Source organism: Anoplopoma fimbria, chromosome 6, assembly GCF_027596085.1.
Source record: "Anoplopoma fimbria isolate UVic2021 breed Golden Eagle Sablefish chromosome 6, Afim_UVic_2022, whole genome shotgun sequence".
Classification (NCBI taxonomy): domain Eukaryota; kingdom Metazoa; phylum Chordata; class Actinopteri; order Perciformes; family Anoplopomatidae; genus Anoplopoma; species Anoplopoma fimbria.
Genome location: NC_072454.1, coordinates 137,910 through 157,176, shown reverse-complemented (window position 1 = coordinate 157,176; position 19,267 = coordinate 137,910). Strand labels below are relative to the sequence as shown.

Sequence of the window (19,267 nt, the reverse complement as noted above, 5' to 3'; positions counted from 1 at the left end):
ACCTATATATAGATATATACATTTATCTTTATATATACATATATATATATTTATCTTTATATACCTATATATAGATATATACATTTATCTTTATATATACATATATATATATTTATCTTTATATAGATATATATAGATATATACATTTATCTTTATATATATTTCTATATATAATATAAAGAACTGTTCATGTAACTAGCAGCAGAGGGCAGCACAATGTATATATCTATACCTATATATAGATATATACATTTATCTTTATATATATTTCTATATATAATATAAAGAACTGTTCATGTAACTAGCAGCAGAGGGCAGCACAATGTATATATCTATACCTATATATAGATATATACATTTATCTTTATATATATTTCTATAATATAAAGAACTGTTCATGTAACTAGCAGCAGAGGGCAGCAGAGAGCAGCACAGCGCTGCTGCAGCAGCTACTCCTCTGACACCAGAGAAGAAGAAGAAGTTGTGTTGTGTTTCTGGCGGAAGCAGCAGAAGAAGAAGTCCTCAGCAGGGTGTGCTGGTTAAACTCTGTGGATCGATACCGTCATCAATAAACATATCGGTGACATATGTGCTCTGAAGGACCGGGCTGAGGTCTGAAGGTGAGACTGACTCTGTTTCCGTGACGCCTTTAGTTACACTTCACTCTGCTAGCTACGTTAGCCTAGCTGTTTCCTGTTAGCCTAGCTGTTTCCTGTTAGCCTAGCCGTTTCCTGTTAGCCTAGCCGTTTCCTGTTAGCGTTAGCTCTGACCAAACAGGAACTCTTAACGGTTCCGGTACGTAGCGTGTCGTCCGTTTATAACTACAGAAAAGAGGCGGAGTTACAGTCAGCTTAGCTTAGCTTAGTTTAGCTTAGCTTAGCTTAGCTTCAGCTAAAGTTAAACTCTGGTTTTATACCAACAACTTCTGACAGTTCAGTATTGATCAGTATGTAGAGTATATAACAGTAGAGTGTATAACAGTAGAGTGAATAACAGTAGAGTGTATAACAGTAGAGTGTATAACAGTAGAGTGAATAACAGTAGAGTGAATAACAGTAGAGTATATAACAGTAGAGTGAATAACAGTAGAGTGTATAACAGTATGTATATAACAGTATGTATATAACAGCAGAGTATATAACAGTATGTATATAACAGTAGAGTGTATAACAGTAGAGTATATAACAGTAGAGTGTATAACAGTAGAGTGTATAACAGTAGAGTATATAACAGTAGAGTATATAACAGTATGTATATAACAGTAGAGTATATAACAGTAGAGTGTATAACAGTATGTATATAACAGTAGAGTATATAACAGTAGAGTGTATAACAGTAGAGTATATAACAGTAGAGTGTATAACAGTAGAGTGTATAACAGTAGAGTATATAACAGTAGAGTGTATAACAGTAGAGTGTATAACAGTATGTATATAACAGTAGAGTGTATAACAGTATGTATATAACAGTAGAGTGAATAACAGTATGTATATAACAGTAGAGTGTATAACAGTATGTATATAACAGTCGAGTATATAACAGTAGAGTGAATAACAGTAGAGTGTATAACTGTAGAGTGTATAACAGTAGAGTATATAACAGTAGAGTGTATAACAGTATGTATATAACAGTAGAATATAACAGTAGAGTGTATAACAGTAGAGTGAATAACAGAGTATATAACAGTAGAGTGTATAACAGTAGAGTATATAACAGTAGAGTGAATAACAGTAGAGTATATAACAGTAGAGTATATAACAGTAGAGTGAATAACAGTAGAGTATATAACAGTAGAGTGAATAACAGTAGAGTATATAACAGTAGAGTGAATAACAGTAGAGTGTATAACAGTAGAGTGAATAACAGTAGAGTGTATAACAGTAGAGTGTATAACAGTAGAGTATATAACAGTAGAGTGTATAACAGTATGTATATAACAGTAGAGTGTATAACAGTATGTATATACCAGTAGAGTATATAATAGTAGAGTATATAACAGTAGAGTGAATAACGGTAGAGTGTATAATGGTAGAGTATATAACGGTAGAGTGAATAACTGTAGAGTGTATAACAGTAGAGTGTATAACAGTAGAGTGTATAACTGTAGAGTGTATAACAGTAGAGTGTATAACAGTATGTATATAACAGTAGAGTGTATAACAGTAGAGTGTATAACAGTAGAGTATATAACAGTAGAGTGAATAACAGTAGAGTGGATAACTGTAGAGTATATAACAGTAGAGTGTATAACTGTATGTATATAACAGTAGAGTGTATAACAGTATGTATATAACAGTAGAGTGTATAACAGTAGAGTGTATAACAGTATGTATATAACAGTAGAGTGTATAACAGTAGAGTGTATAACAGTATGTATATAACAGTAGAGTATATAACAGTAGAGTGTATAACAGTAGAGTGTATAACAGTAGAGTGTATAACAGTAGAGTATATAACAGTAGAGTGTATAACAGTAGAGTATATAACAGCATGTATATAACAGTAGAGTGTATAACAGTAGAGTGTATAACAGTATGTATATAACAGTAGAGTGTATAACAGTAGAGTGTATAACAGTATGTATATAACAGTAGAGTGTATAACAGTAGAGTATATAACAGTAGAGTGTATAACAGTAGAGTATATAACAGCATGTATATAACAGTAGAGTGTATAACAGTAGAGTGTATAACAGTATGTATATAACAGTACTAGGGCTGTAATCAACCAAAGAAATTCTTGGTCGACTGAAACCCTGAAATTTCGACTAAAAATCGACTAATGGGGGGGGGGGGGGGGCATCACGTGCATCTGCGCAATATAATAGCACATGATTACCGAAAATATATACTGATATCAGCACAAGAAGGCAATTAAACAACAATTCAGGGAAAATTATCTTTATTAAACATCCCAGATCATGTACCAAAAATAAAGCAAAGGCTCAAAACAACAGCCTACAAACAGTGGGCACGGCGCAATTGCGCATTAGGCAAAAAAAAACAAATCCAATAAATAGAAATAAATGTGCACAATAATAAAAGGGAACCATAAAAGTTCGTTATTTAGCAATAAACTGAAACGAAATAAAGTGCATAACAATAACAAGGAAGGCTCACTCAGAACAAATACAAAAATAAAATAATAAAATGCCTCATATCCTGAGCAATAAAATTGACAATTCCTTCTGTGATATCATGTTTGCGTTTGGATGATATAGGAGGCTTAACATCCAGCGTGGTCTGGGTGTATCGGAGGGATCCTGCCGTTGTTGCGGGCGGGTGCGCCTGCAGTTATAAAACGAATAAACGATTATTAGACTAAAATATTGAAATATGTTTAATATGATATTAATAGGCTATAATATTGAAATATTACCGTTTTTAGATGATACGCCATGTTTGTAGTCGAGCTGTGATATGCAAACTGTTTGCAAATTTTACATTCAACTTTTTTCCCGCCATCTATTTTGGAAAAATTCTGCCACACTGCCGATGTCTTTGACATGGATGGTAGAGGAGGAGGACTCAAATGAAACTTAAATGAAACGCTCAAAATAAAAATAAATATTCAGCAATTAAACCACCGGACGTTGAATAACATGGACCTTCTTCAATCTACCTGTCTCTAGTGGGTTGGGCTAATCCAAAATAGTGAAAACAATGGGGGTATTCTCTGAAGACAGGCTGTTTTCTGTGAAACAGGGCTCTGAAAACACCCCCATTAGCACTTGGTACTTTCCTCCTGATGACGACTTTATGAAATTAACACGGCAAAAAATCGACCAATCAGAATTTTGGTCGACCCAGAACGTATCGACCAATAAGTCGACCAGTCGACTAGGACTTTACAGCCCTAAACAGTACAGTATATAACAGTAGAGTATATAACAGTAGAGTGTATAACAGTAGAGTATATAACAGTATGTATATAACAGTAGAGTATATAACAGTATGTATATAACAGTACAGTATATAGCAGTAGAGTGTATAACGGTACAGTATATAACGGTAGAGTATATAACGGTAGAGTGTATAACAGTAGAGTATATAACGGTAGAGTGTATAACAGTATGTGTATAACAGTAGAGTGTATAACAGTATGTATATAACAGTAGAGTGTATAACAGTAGAGTATATAACAGTAGAGTATATAACGGTAGAGTGAATAACGGTAGAGTTTATAACTAGAGTGTATAACAGTAGAGTTTATAACAGTATGTATATAACAGTAGAGTGTATAACGGTAGAGTGTATAACGGTAGAGTATATAACGGTAGTGTATATAATGGTAGAGTATATAACTGTAGAGTGTATAACAGTAGAGTGTATAACAGTAGAGTGTATAACAGTAGTGTGTATAACAGTATGTATATAACAATAGAGTGTATAACAGTAGAGTATATAACAGTAGAGTGTATAACAGTAGAGTATATAACAGTATGTATATAACTGTAGAGTGTATAACAGTAGAGTGTATAACAGTAGTGTGTATAACAGTAGAGTATATAACAGTAGAGTATATAACAGTATGTATATAACAGTATGTATATAACAGTAGAGTATATAGCAGTAGAGTGTATAACAGTAGAGTATATAACAGTATGTATATAACAGTATGTATATAACAGTAGAGTGTATAACAGTAGAGTGTATAACAGTAGTGTGTATAACAGTATGTATATAACAATAGAGTGTATAACAGTAGAGTATATAACAGTAGAGTGTATAACAGTAGAGTGTATAACTGTATGTATATAACAGTAGAGTATATAACAGTAGAGTATATAACAGTAGAGTATATCACAGTATGTATGTAAAGTATATAACAGTATATATATATTTTATATCCCAGTATACATGTAGAGTATATAACAGTATATCACTGTATGTATGTAGAGTATATACCAGTAGAGTATATAGTAGTAAACTGGCAGAGGGTATAACAGTATATGTGTAGAGTATATAGTAGTATACTCGTAGAGGGTATAACAGTATGAACAGTATATAACAGCAAATAAATACAGTATATAAATGTAACCCTAACCCTTATCTATCATCGACAGATGTACTACTATCGGTATGAGAGCGCTGAGGTCAGCTGCTGCTACAAATACCTCATGTTCAGCTACAACATCATCTTCTGGGTGAGTTACACATTAACACCTGTACAGGTAATTTTCCAGATAACACATCATCATATATATATAGATATATAGATAGATAGATGAATATATACATATATAGATATCTATTCATCCATATATGTATATATTTATATACATATATGTATAGATAAAGAATATAAAGAACTGATCATGCAGCATCTAGTCTGCTGAAACCAAAGAAGAAGAAGGATCTCCAGGCCCTACACCCCCACCCGACCACTCCTCTCTGCTGCCTCGGGGTGACTGGTTGCCCCGTCGCTCAGAGGTCCCTGCAGCCGATCCACCCGGTCACAGCTTCTTCCTCTCCTGATGTCACAGTGGTGGAATGAACTCCCCACTGACCTCAGGACAGCAGAGTCACTGCCCGTCTTTAAACTCAAGAAGTAAAGAAGTACCACCCTGAGCCTTCCACTAAGCACTTATATTTTTCGTATTAGTTTGTTGCACTTCTTGTATTCGTATCAGTCTGTTTCACTTATTGTATTCATATTAGTTTGTTTCTGTACTTTTGCTCTGGTTTATGCTCTTAGATGCTTGTTTAAGAAAGGAGATGCACTGATGACTTCTGGTGACTAGTAGTTCTCTTGAATACCTATGTTGAACACACTTCCTGTAAGTCGCTTTGGATAAAAGCGTCTGCTAAATGACTGTAATGTAATGTAATGTAAGGATCTTTTTTTGTGTGTTTTGTTTCTGGCGGAAGCAGCAGCATACGGAACTGTGGCACCACTGTACCGTATTGAACCGAACCGTGAATTAAGTGAATCGTTACACCCCTAATACATATGTACTGTATATCAACAATACATTAATTTAATAGAATACACAATACTAGTCAGATCTATCATGCTCTAAGGGAACCCCTGTACAATGATTCTATTAAGGTTTTCATTCACACAGTTTATGGTTGTTTTTTAGCTGTCGTTCCTGCATTTGTCAGCTGCAACTGACTGAGACAGAGCTGTGTTTTTTGAGAGCTGTTTCCTGTTTGGTAATCAGCTGACAGGATGTGATGGCTTCCTGTGTGGTTAATGGAGCCAGAAATGTCTTTCTCAAGCTGTGTTATTGGATCTGTTATCAAACGGGTCTGTGTGTTATTGGATCTGTTATCTGTTATTAAAAGCAGAATGCGGTCTGGCCAACAGGGGGCTCTGAACAGGGCGAGCTGGACCATCCCTACACGCTCACAACTGCTCAACATAAGTTTGCTCATCAAGTTGACTTTTGAGAATTTGGAAGTGGAATAGACAGCGGGGGCACCAATGATGATGATGATCATCATGCACTCATGTGGATGCCACCCTTTGAAATTTGTACACTCACAAAGAATTATGGCATGCGACTATTTTTGCTGCAGTCTGGAGCCCTGATACATTCATGCTGGATAGCCTAATTGCATTATTTTCAGTTATATTTTAATATTCTGAATTGTCACCTGCGGCCTGAATTTTGTGTTTCCTTAACACAATTGATTTTCAGCATGAATGTATCCATAAAATTAATTCAGAATTCAGGAAATGAAGTGTTTGATGCTCAAAATTGCTCCGAAATTAAAGATAACATTTATTAGCATAACATTCACAGTCGATATTTAATTTTGGTGGCATTCAATTGCATGCCTTTTTGATAATATGACACAAAATAATATTCAACATAAACATTCAGGCGATATGCTTACTTTTTAATTGTTTGAGGGGCGTTGAGGGATCTGGATAACGAGCTGGGGGGCTCGGGGCCAAAATGGTTGAGAACCGCTGGTCTAAACTCTGTTTTACATTACATTACATTACAGTCATTTTAGAACCTGTTTTAATGCTGGTCTTTGTGACTTGAAGCTGGTTTGTTTGTTATTGGATCTGTCTTAACGCTGGCCTGAAATGAATACGTCTAAACACTGGACTGTGTGTTCTGCCTGAACACTGGTCTCTATAGGACCTGATTAATCGCTGGTGTGTGTCTTTTTGTTGCAGCTGGCTGGAGTTGCCTTTATTGCAGTTGGTTTCTGGGCGTGGAGTGAAAAGGTGAGTGAACACACAGTAATAGTAGTTTCGTAGTAATCTGCCTCTGCACTATACTTTTGCTCTGGCTTATGCTTTGAGATGCTTGTTTAAGAAAGGAGATGCACTTATGACTTCTGGTGACTAGTAGTTCTCTTGAATACCTATGTTGAATACACTTCCTGTAAGTCGCTTTGGATAAAAGCGTCTGCTAAATGACTGTAATGTAATGTAATGTAATAATGTAATGTAATGTAATGTAATGTAATGTAGTCATATCAACCAAAGCGTGAATAAAACAGCTTTTTTCAATTATTTAAATTACAATAGACTAAATGATTTAATTCATATAACTATTTATCTATCAATATATAGATGGATAGATAGATAGATAGATAGATAGATAGATAGATAGATAGATAGATAGATAGATAGATAGATAGATAGATAGATAGTTAGGCCTCTTGTACTGGTCTGAGTCTGGTTTGCCCTTCCTAAACTTGTGTGTTGTGGATTACAGGGAGTCCTGTTGGATTTGACCCAGGTGACCCGGCTGCATGGTTTCGACCCAGTCTGGTTGGTCCTGGTGGTTGGCGGAGTCACCTTCATCCTGGGCTTTGCCGGCTGTGTGGGAGCTCTGAGAGAAAACATCTGTCTCCTGAAGTTTGTATGTTAAAAACATCCGTCTGCTGAAGTTTGTACCTTTTTAAACATCTGTCTGCTGAAGTTTCTTCCTTTAAACATCTGTCTGCTGTAGTTTCTTCCTTTAAACATCCGTCTGCTGAAGTTTGTACCTTTTTAAACATCTGTCTGCTGAAGTTTCTTCCTTTAAACATCTGTCTGCTGTAGTTTCTTCCTTTAAACATCCGTCTGCTGAAGTTTGTACCTTTTTAAACATCTGTCTGCTGAAGTTTCTTCCTTTAAACATCTGTCTGCTGTAGTTTCTTCCTTTAAACATCTGTCTGCTGTAGTTTCTTCCTTTAAACATCTGTCTGCTGAAGTTTGTACCTTTTTAAACATCTGTCTGCTGAAGTTTCTTCCTTTAAACATCTGTCTGCTGTAGTTTCTTCCTTTAAACATCTGTCTGCTGTAGTTTCTTCCTTTAAACATCCGTCTGCTGAAGTTTGTACCTTTTTAAACATCTGTCTGCTGAAGTTTGTACCTTTTTAAACATCCGTCTGCTGAAGTTTGTACCTTTTTAAACATCCGTCTGCTGAAGTTTGTACCTTTTTAAACATCCGTCTGCTGAAGTTTGTACCTTTTTTAAAACATCCGTCTCCTGTGTTTTGTAAAACGTTAAAGCGCTGTTTGTGTTTTTTGTCAGTTTTCCGGTGTGATCGGCTTCATCTTCGTCCTGGAGCTGACGGCTGCGGTACTGGCGGTGGTTTTTCAGAGTCAGGTCAGAGAGTGGATCAACGACTTCTTCCTGGCAAACGTTAAAGGGTACAGAGACGACATCGACCTGCAGAACCTCATCGACTCTCTGCAGAGGATGGTAATGTACCACTCTCTGCTTCAACAAAAAGCTCAGGAACGTTTAGTTAAGCCTTTATTATCTTGTTCTTTTAACAGAACCACTGCTGTGGACCTAAGGAATGTTTAGTTAGACCTTTATTATCTTGTTCTTTTAACAGAACCACTGCTGTGGACCTAAGGAATGTTTAGTTAGACCTTTATTATCTTGTTCTTTTAACAGAACCACTGCTGTGGACCTAAGGAACGTTTAGTTAGACCTTTATTATCTTGTTCTTTTAACAGAACCACTGCTGTGGACCTAAGGAACGTTTAGTTAGACCTTTATTATCTTGTTCTTTTAACAGAACCACTGCTGTGGACCTAAGGAACGTTTAGTTAGACCTTTATTATCTTGTTCTTTTAACAGAACCACTGCTGTGGACCTAAGGAATGTTTAGTTAAACCCTTTATTATCTTGTTCTTTTAACAGAACCACTGCTGTGGACCTAAGGAATGTTTAGTTAAACCCTTTATTATCTTGTTCTTTTAACAGAACCACTGCTGTGGAGCTCAGGAACCAAACGACTGGAATCTAAACGTTTATTTTAGCTGTAACGGAACCCATCGCAGCAGAGAGAAGTGTGGAGTTCCTTTCTCTTGCTGCATCACTGATCCTGCTGTGAGTTAATCAATACTTATTAATATCCATCATTATTGACCCTGGTGACATCATAATCATGGCCTTACCTGAACACCTGTCTGATTCAGTCTCATGGAAGTGGATGGATTGTGTTTGTTACAGGACTCTGTGGTGAACACTCAGTGTGGATACGACGTGAGAAACAGACCGAAGGTGAGATCACTTCCTGTTCTTTAAACATAGCTTCCTGTTTGGACAGGTGAGGGCCAGCATGTTGGTCTCCACAGGTAACATGATGCAGGTTTACCTTTAAAAAAATGATGAGGTTTATGACACTGGGAGACAGAAACATTCTCTCTGTGACATCACCGTGACATCACAGTGACGTCACAGTTTTGGGCAGCAGCCGGTTGTAGTTTGCACAGCGAGGAACAGAACTACAATTATTCCATCTGTGTTCCACTCGGTCAACAAACGTCTAGTTCTGTATTCATGAGAGGAACTTTATCTAACCTTTCATGGTTCCTGTTAGGACCTGTTCTGTAACGTTCTGCTGTTCCTGCACAGAGAGAGTGGACTGATCACATCTACACTAAAGGCTGCATCGCTGCTTTGGAGGATTGGTTACCTGGAAACCTCTACACGGTGGCCATCGTCTTCATCGTCATCTCTCTGCTGCAGGTTACAATTCAGTTTATTCACTTTGTACCACTACTGCACGGAACACGGTTCTGTTACTGCACGGAACACGGCTCTGTTACTGCATGGAACACGGCTCTGTTACTGCACGGAACACGGTTCTGTTACGGAACACGGTTCTGTTACTGTGCACGGTTCTGTTACTGCACGGAACGCAGCTCTGTTACTGCACGGAACACGGTTCTGTTACGGAACACGGTTCTGTTACGGAACACGGTTCTGTTACTGTGCATGGTTCTGTTACTGCACGGAACACGGCTCTGTTACTGCACGGAACACGGTTCTGTTACTGTGCATGGTTCTGTTACTGCACGGAACACGGTTCTGTTACGGAACACGGTTCTGTTACTGTGCACGGTTCTGTTACTGCACGGTTCTGTTACTGCTGTTTCGAGCTCTGTTACTGCACGGAACACGGTTCTGTTACGGAACACGGTTCTGTTACTGTGCATGGTTCTGTTACTGCACGGAACACGGCTCTGTTACTGCACGGAACACGGTTCTGTTACGGTGCACGGTTCTGTTACTGCACGGAACACGGCTCTGTTACTGCACGGTAACGGTTCCGTGTTCTGTTGCAGTATTTAAACTAATGTTTACACGGATAGTGTTAGTTTAAATTTAAATCTTACTCTGATTTTTTAATAATCAATCAATAATTAACTGATGTGCTTCCAAAAATAAAATGATTTATTCATAATATTTTAATGAATATGTTAATGAGTTATTTTCTTTAAAAAACACCAGTCCTGATCATAATAAACTAATTAATATTATTTATACATTTAATTTAAGCACTCCGAATGCCGATAATAATAATAATAATAATAATAATAATAATAATAATAATGAATCATTTTATTATAATAATTTTCTGTTTACTAAATGAATTATTGGGGATTTCTGTTTTTGATGCATTTTCATTTTGAATGCAGAAAAGCAGAAGAATATGATGAATAAGGGTCTTTGTCTTATAGTCTGGCTCTCCTCCTGCTGTAACGGGGTCAAACACCGTGGTTTTAATGGTTTTAATGGTTTCAATGGGGACTTCTTTAAAGAGCCTAGGCTCAACAGAGAGAAACTCCAGGGTTGATGCCTGAGATCTGAGTGGTGTTTCAGCTGGTTTCTACTGGTTTCTAATGGTTTTATCCTGGAGTCCCAGTTCTGAACCTGATGTCTCTGTTTTCCTCTGACCAGATGGTGGGGATCTACCTGGCCAGGACTCTGATCTCCGACATCGAAAAGGTCAATTTCAGCTACTGAGGCCGCACCCATATGGGGTGGGGCTTCTTACACAGGAGGCGTGGCCTCTGCCTGGGGACCTAGTTTCTTCAGATGTGCCTTCTTCTTCAGTCACTCTGCTGTACCTGCCTTCACTTCCTGTCATCAGTCAGATGACCTTCTGATAACCTTGTTGCTATGGTTACTGAAAACATGGCCTCCTGTTGAATGTGCGACAGCATGAATCTGTCTTATGTACTTTTTGATGTTTTGTCTCTGAGAGCTTCTTCATCCAACAGAAGACGAAGCTCTGCACCAGACTGCCTTCACTTTTCCTGCCATTTAAGAATGAACACACTTTGATTCAAACTGCAGCTTACTGTTCAGTGCCTCCTTCATCATCATCATCATCACCATCATCGTATTCATCGTCATCATCATCACCATCGTCATCATCATCTTCAGGTTGAACTCAGGTCTTTTTTTGTGAGTCCTGAATTGATTCAGTTTACTGTGATTTACTGGAGAATAAGACAAATGTATGATTGATAAATGACTGCATGAATAAATTGATTATCAAAATGTGATCACTTATTGATTAGTGATCAGTTATTGAAATAATTCCAGATTTATTGAATCGTTGCAGTCCCAAACGCCATAAGAAGGAAACAAACATTGAAACTTGTCTTTTAGAGGTGGGGCCATCGATGGCTCGGCCTCTCATTGGATAACTGAAGGTTCAGACCAAAGAAGAAGAAAAGGAGTAGAAGGGGAGTTCCTATTCAAATCCACGTAGCGACGTTAGCTTCCATATCTCACTGAGGTTCTTCGCCGACGACGGAAACGAAGCGTAGAGAGCAGAGTAACACTCACAGCGCAGGAAAGCACGTGGAATTAGCACACTAGCTAACGAGCAGACAGCTGCCGTGCCTGTGCTTTAATGCTAACGTTGCACTGGTGACAGAAAAAGAGCCAATCAGTGGGCTGGTGACCGGGCGAACCCCCCCCCCATATCTTTGTCACATGTTCGGTGAGAAGGTTCTGTTCCTACAATCAGAACGACACATCCTGAACACAGAGTCAGAAACCACAGAAGAACAATCCGAGTTCAGCTGAAGGTCATGTGATCACGTGTTTGGTTGAATATGAAGACTTTATGGATACTGAAGCTTTGAATGAATAAAGTTTTTCTTTAAATGTTTTGTATGAATAAAGATTTTTGAGCCAATGAGAACAAAGTATTGTTTAATCTTCTGCTTTAACCGATTTTTTTTTTTTTTCTGTTAATGAATTCATGATTTAATTGTAGTTTTTGTGTTTGAGTTTTATTCTAATGGGATTCTTTTTTTTTATAAAAGTGAATTTTTTATGTCTTTTTATACTCAGCATAATAAAAATGAAGTTTGGTCCGAGTGGTTCCCTTCTTTTTATTGATCATTGAGGAAAGTTATTGAACTGATGAAGGTTAAACATTTCATTATTAAAATGAAGAAGTAAAGTTATTTAAACCTGTGAGTTGATCGGATCAGTCTATTGATTACAGACTAGTTAACAGTTATACAACCAGATAATAGAATAAATCACATCTCTGCTTTTGATATTTGATTTGCATTTCACTTCTCTCATTTAATGCCCATTATTATGAATCATTAACTACCACTGTTTCATTCTTCTTACATGTTCAAATATTAAATCATCTTATTAATCAACCAACAATAAATCATGACTCAATATTTGCAATAATTTATTAACTGAGTAAAAAGTATTGTATGACTTTAATTCTTTAACCAACATCATTCCTGCTTATAATCCGATTTCTAACAGTTTAAATGACATTTTGTTTACGTAATGCCACCGTTGTTTTTATATTTAAATCATTTTTTTTCCGTAAACTCAATTCAACTAGGAGTTTTTCTTTTGTACCATCAATGATCGGCAACGACATTGATTTTGATGCATTATTAACTTGCTCTCAGTAACTTAAAGGACACAAATGTCCCCTTTTAAAACTGCTATAAAAGTACTATGCATTAAAAATACTTTCCACCATTGTATTAATATCACAATAAAAACTTATAAAAGTCTATAGTTTAATTTTTCTTATATACGGTCTGTATTTCATTCTTCTTATAAACAGTCTATAGTTTAATTCTTATATACAATCTATAGTTTCATTCTTATAAACAGTCTATAGTTTCATTCTTATATACAGTCTATAGTTTCATTCTTATAAACAGTCTATAGTTTCATTCTTATATACAGTCTATAGTTTCATTCTTATAAACAGTCTATAGTTTCATTCTTATATACAGTCTATAGTTTCATTCTTATATACAGTCTATAGTTTCATTCTTATATACAGTCTATAGTTTCATTCTTCTTATATAGTCTATAGTTTCATTCTTATAAACAGTCTATAGTTTCATTCTTATAAACAGTCTATAGTTTCATTCTTATAAACAGTCTATAGTTTCATTCTTCTTATATAGTCTATAGTTTCATTCTTATAAACAGTCTATAGTTTCATTCTTATAAACAGTCTATAGTTTCATTCTTATATACAGTCTATAGTTTCATTATTATAAACAGTCTATAGTTTCATTACAGTCTATAGTTTTATATACAGTCTATAGTTTCATTCTTATATACAGTCTATAGTTTCATTCTTATATACAGTCTATAGTTTCATTCTTATATACAGTCTATAGTTTCATTATTTATACAGTCTACAGTTTCATTATTATAAACAGTCTATAGTTTCATTCTTATAAACAGTCTATAGTTTCATTCTTATATACAGTCTATAGTTTCATTATTATAAACAGTCTATAGTTTCATTATTATAAACAGTCTATATAAAGTCTATAGTTTCATTATTATAAACAGTCTATAGTTTCATTATTATAAACAGTCTATAGTTTCATTATTATAAACAGTCTATAGTTTCATTCTTATAAAGTCTATAGTTTCATTATTATAACACAGTTTCATTCTTATAAACAGTTTCATTATTATAAACAGTCTATAGTTTCATTCTTATAAACAGTCTATAGTTTCATTATTATAAACAGTCTATAGTTTCAGTCTATAGTTTATTATAAACAGTCTATAGTTTCTATAGTTTCATTATTAACAGTCTATAGTTTCATTATTATAAACAGTCTATAGTTTCATTATTATAAACAGTCTATAGTTTCATTATTATAAACAGTCTATAGTTTCATTATTATAAACAGTCTATAGTTTATAGTCCTGGTGAATGACCGTTCCTCCCTCTCTCTACAGCTCAGCATCCTCAGTGAAGACAGTGAAACCTGACCTTCCTCCCTTCTCTCCCCGGTTCCGGTTCCTCCTCCCCGTTTCTCTCCTATAGTTCCTCCCTCTCTCCCCGGTTCCTCCCTCCTCCTCTCCCCGGTTCCCTCCCTCCCTCTCTCCCCGGTTCCTCCCTCCTCTCTCTCCCCGGTTCCTCCCTCTCTCTCCCCGGTTTCTCTTCTCCCCCGGTTCCTCCTCCCCTCTCTCCCCCGGTTCCTCCCCGGTTCCTCTCTCTCCCCCGGTTCCTCCCTCTCCCCCGGTTCCTCCCCCGGTTCCTCCTTCTCTCTCTCCCCCGGTTCCTCCTCTCCCCTCTCCCCCGGTTCCTCCCCTCTCTCTCCTAGGTTCCTCCCTCTCTCCCCGGTTCCTCCCTCTCTCCCCCGGTTCCTCCCTCCCCCGGTTCCTCTCTCCCCCGTTTCCTCCTCCCTCCCCGGTTTCTTCCTCCCTCTCTCTCCCCCGGTTCCTCCCTCTCTCCCCTCCCCCCGGTCCCTCTCTCCCCGGTTCCTCCCTCCTCTCCCCCGGTTCCTCCTCCCCCGGTTCCTCCCTCTCCCCCGGTTCCTCCCCCGGTTTCCCTCTCTCTCGGTTCCTCCCCGGTTCCTCCCTCTCTCTCCCCCGGTTCCTCCCTCTCTCTCCCCCGGTTCCTCCCCTCTCTCCCCCGGTTCCTCCCTCCTCTCTCCCCCGGTTCCTCCCTCTCTCCCCGGTTCCTCCCCCTCCCCCTCTCTCCCCGGTTCCTCCCTCTCTCTCCCCGGTTCCTCCCTCTCTCTCCCCCGGTTCCTCTCCCCGGTTCTCTCTCCCCCGGTTCCTCCCCCCTCCCCCGGTCCTCCCTCTCTCCCCCGGTTCCTCCCTCTCTCTCCCCCGGTTCCTTCCTCCCCCGGTTCCTCCCTCTCTCTCCCCCGGTTCCTCCCTCTCTCCCTCTCCCCCGGTTCCTCCTCCCTCTCTCTCCCGGTTCCTTCTCTCCCCTCTCTCCCCCGGTTCCTCCTCCCTCTCTCTCCCCCGGTTCCTCCCTCTCTCTCCCCCGGTTCCTCCCCTCTCTCCCCTCTCCCCGGTTCCCCCTCTCTCTCCCCCGGTTCCCCTCTCTCCCCCGGTTCCTCCCCTCTCCCCCTCTCCCCCGGTTCCTCCCTCTCTCTCCCCGGTTCCTCCCTCTCTCTCCCCGGTTCCTCCCCTCTCTCCCCCGGTTTCCCTCCTCCCTCTCTCCCCCTCCTCCCCGGTTCCTCCCCCTCTCTCCCCCGGTTCCTCCCCCTCCTCCCCTCTCTCCCCCGGTTCCTCCCCTCTCTCCCCGGTTCCTCCCCTCTCCCCCGGTTCCTCCCTCTCTCTCCCCGGTTCCTCCCCTCTCCCCCGGTTCCTCCCTCTCTCTCCCCCGGTTCCTCTCTCCCCCGGTTCCTCCCTCTCTCTCCCCCGGTTCCTCCCTCTCTCTCCCCGGTTCCTCTCCTCCCTCTCTCCCCGGTTCCTCCCTCTCTCTCCCCCGGTTCCTCCCTCTCTCTCCCCCGGTTCCTCCCTCTCCCCTCCCTCTCTCCTCCCCGGTTCCTCCCCCTCTCTCCCCCTCTCTCCCCCGGTTCCTCCCTCCCTCTCCCCCGGTTCCTCCCCTCTCTCCCCCCTCTCTCCCCTCCCTCCCTCTCTCCCCCGGTTCCTCCCCTCTCTCTCCCCTCTCTCCCCCGGTTCCTCCCTCTCTCTCCCCCGGTCCCCTCCCCCGGTTCCTCTCTCTCCCCGGTTCCTCTCTCTCCCCGGTTCCTCTCCCCCTCTCCCCCGGTTCCTCTCTCTCCCCGGTTCCTCCCCTCTCCCCCGGTTCCTCCCCCGGTTCCTCCCCCTCTCCCCCGGTCCTCCTCCCCCGGTTCCTCCCTCTCTCTCCCCCGGTTCCTCTCCCCGGTTCCTCCCCTCTCTCTCCCCCGGTTCCTCCCCCTCCCTCCCTCCCTCCCTCCCCGGTCCCTCCCTCCCACGGGAAGGCGGAGTCGGAGGCGGAGCAGCAGCTCGTCGGTCCGTCGTGTCTTTGCTCCGCGGCTTCTCTCGTCTGTCTCTCGGCTGTGGATCTTCTTCTTCCAGCCCGCACAAAGCGGCTGATCTTCGGCCTGACGGAGCGACGGCCCCGTTGGGCAGCGCGGCTGGGACTAACCCGGCTCGGCTCGGCTCGGCTCGGCTCGGCTCTCCTCTCCTCTCTGCGGTGGTAAACCCCGGACGGAGGCCCGCAGCGTGCCTCAGCCTCCCGCAGGCCTCCGGCCCGCACTCCCGCGTTTCACCCGGAAAATGGACGGATTCACCGGCAGTTTAGGTGAGTTCCAGCCGCCGCTTGCGCCCCACAGAGCCCCGGTCACCTGTCCGTGCTGGGTTAGGGTTAGAGAAGACCGCTGTGCGCCTCTGGAGGCTTTACACGTGTCACTGCTGTATTTACCAGAGACTCCACACCGCCCCTCCGGCTGCTGCAGGGACCCAGCAGCTCCTCCGAGACCAGCGGGTCTCCTCCTAAGGAGACAAGGACCCGGGTCTGTTAGGGACCTAAGGAGACGTAGACCTGGGTCTGTTAGGGACCTAAGGAGACAAGGACCCGGGTCTGTTAGGGACCTAAGGAGACAAGGACCCGGGTCTGTTAGGGACCTAAGGAGACAAGGACCCGGGTCTGTTAGGGACCTAAGGAGACAAGGACCCGGGTCTGTTAGGGACCTAAGGAGACGTAGACCCGGGTCTGTTAGGGACCTAAGGAGACATAGACCCGGGTCTGTTAGGGACCTAAGGAGACAAGGACCCGGGTCTGTTAGGGACCTAAGGAGACATAGACCCGGGTCTGTTAGGGACCTAAGGAGACATAGACCCGGGTCTGTTAGGGACCTAAGGGAGAAGGAGACCCGGGTCTGTTAGGGACCTAGGAGGAGACAAGGACCCGGGTCTGTTAGGGACCTGTTAGGGAGAAGGAGACATAGACCCGGGTCTGTTAGGGACCTAAGGAGACAAGGACCGGGTCTGTTAGGGACCTAAGGAGACGTAGACCTGGGTCTGTTAGGGACCTGCAGAGACATAGACCTGGGTCTGTTAGGGACCTAAGGAGACATAGACCCGGGTCTGTTAGGGACCTAAGGAGACGTAGACCTGGGTCTGTTAGGGACCTGCAGAGACATAGAGTCTGTTAGACATAGACCTGGGTGTGTTAGGGACCTGCAGAGACATAGACCTGGGTCTGTTACAGACCTACATAGACCTGGGTCTGTTAGAGACCTGCAGAGACATAGACCTGGGTGTGTTAGAGACCTGCAGAGACATAGACCTGGGTCTGTTAGAGACCTGCAGAGACATAGACCTGGGTCTGTTAGAGACCTGCAGAGACATAGACCTGGGTCTGTTAGGGACCTGCAGAGACATAGACCTGGGTCTGTTAGAGACCTGCAGAGATATAGACCAGGATCTGTTGGAGCCCTGCAGAGATAAAGGCCCTGATCTGTTACTGACCTAAGGAGACGTAGACCTGGGTCTGTTAGAGACCAGTTTCTTTTCCTGCTGTTGTCCTGTGATAATCCTGTTGTCGTCTTGTTGTAGTCTGGTGTTATTCATGTTGTTTTTCTGTAGTAGGTTGTTGTCCTGTGTTATTATTGGTTTTTTCCTGTTGTAGTCCTGCATTGATCCTGTTGTTGTCCTGTTGTAGTTCTGTGTTAATCCTATTGTTGTCCTGTTGTAGGTTGTTGTGCTGCTGTTGTCCGGGGTTAATCCTATTGTTTTATTGTAGTCCTGTGTTAATCCTGTTGTTGTCTTGTTGTAGTCCTATTATAATCCAGTTTTAATCACGTTGTTGTCCTGTGTTAATCATGTTGTCCTGGTGTAGTCCTGTGTTAATCCCGTTGTTGTCCTGTTGTCGTCCTGTGTTAATTCTGTTGTCCTTTTGTAGTCCTGCGTTAATCCTGTTGTTGTCTTGTTGTTGTCCTGTGTTAATCCCGTTGTAGTTCTGCATTGATCCTGTTTTAGTCCTGCGTAAATCCCGTTGTAGTCCTGTTTTATTCATGTTGTTCTGTGTTATTCCTGTTGTAGTCCTGTGTTATTCCCCTTGTAGTCCTGTGTTATTCCTGTTGTCCTGTGTTATTGCATTTGTTGTCCTGTTGTAGTCCTGTGTTATTCCTGTTGTAGTCCCTTTATAATCCTGTTGTTGTCCTGTTTTATTCCTGTTGTAGTCCTGTGTTATTCCTCTTGTATTCCTGTTGTTGTCCTGTGTTATTCCTGTTGTAGTCCTCTGATAATCATGTTGTAGTCCTGTGTTAAATCCTGTTGTAGTCCTCTGATAATCAATTCAATTCAATTCAGTTTATTTTGTGTAGCCCAGAATCACAAATTACAAATTTGCCTCAGAGGGCTTTACAATCTGTACACATGCGACATCCTCTGTCCTTAGACCCTCACCTCCTCTGTCCTTCCCTCACCTCCTCTGTCCTTCCCTCACATCCTCTGTCCTTCCCTCACATCGGCACAGGAAAAACTCCCCTAAAAAAAAAACCTTTAACAGGGAGAAAAAAGGAAGAAACCTCTGGGAGAACGACAGAGGAGGGATCCTTCTCCCAGGATGGACAGAATGCAATAGATGTCATGTGTACAGAATGAACAGCATAACAGAGATACAACACATGCAATGTATATGACATAAATGATTCATATAATAAGACTACTTATAATAACAGCAGCAATTATTACAGTAGAATTATAGCCATGAAAATAGGGATATTAATGTGACTAATAATAATAATCGAAGTAGCAGTGGGTGTCAGTCGGCTCACAGCAGGAGGCACGACTACGGTCCAGGTACCACAACGA

The 19,267-nt window shown here is 41.2% G+C and overlaps 2 protein-coding genes across 4 annotated transcripts in view; both read left to right on the top strand.

The window, feature by feature from the left end:
- The first annotated feature begins 479 nt into the window (after nt 1-479).
- On the top strand, nt 480-12,612 carry tspan14 (tetraspanin 14). The gene is made up of 9 exons (XM_054600433.1): nt 480-620; nt 5,066-5,146; nt 7,138-7,188; nt 7,685-7,831; nt 8,489-8,659; nt 9,173-9,298; nt 9,422-9,472; nt 9,827-9,940; nt 11,156-12,612. The coding sequence occupies exons 2-9, from the start codon at nt 5,066-5,068 to the stop codon at nt 11,219-11,221; spliced, it is 807 nt and encodes a 268-aa protein (XP_054456408.1). The 5' UTR covers nt 480-620; the 3' UTR covers nt 11,222-12,612.
- Nucleotides 12,613-16,450: 3,838 nt separating this feature from the next.
- LOC129091946 (echinoderm microtubule-associated protein-like 4) overlaps nt 16,451-19,267 on the top strand; it is a 34,018-nt gene continuing 31,201 nt past the window's right edge. For all 3 annotated transcript variants that reach the window (XM_054599655.1, XM_054599654.1, XM_054599656.1), the window contains exon 1: nt 16,451-16,751. In XM_054599655.1, coding sequence (XP_054455630.1) covers nt 16,727-16,751 — 25 coding nt within the window. In that variant the 5' untranslated portion in view covers nt 16,451-16,726. The remainder of the gene's footprint in view (nt 16,752-19,267) is intronic.

Excerpts from the sequence above, each read along its gene's own strand:
- tspan14 (XM_054600433.1), top strand. The coding sequence starts at position 5,066 with ATGTACTACTATCGGTATGAGAGCGCTGAGGTCAGCTGCTGCTACAAA. Across the intron at positions 7,189-7,684 it reads TCTGGGCGTGGAGTGAAAAG|GGAGTCCTGTTGGATTTGAC; the intron begins GTGAGTGAACAC and ends TGTGGATTACAG. Across the intron at positions 9,473-9,826 it reads ACGTGAGAAACAGACCGAAG|AGAGAGTGGACTGATCACAT; the intron begins GTGAGATCACTT and ends GTTCCTGCACAG.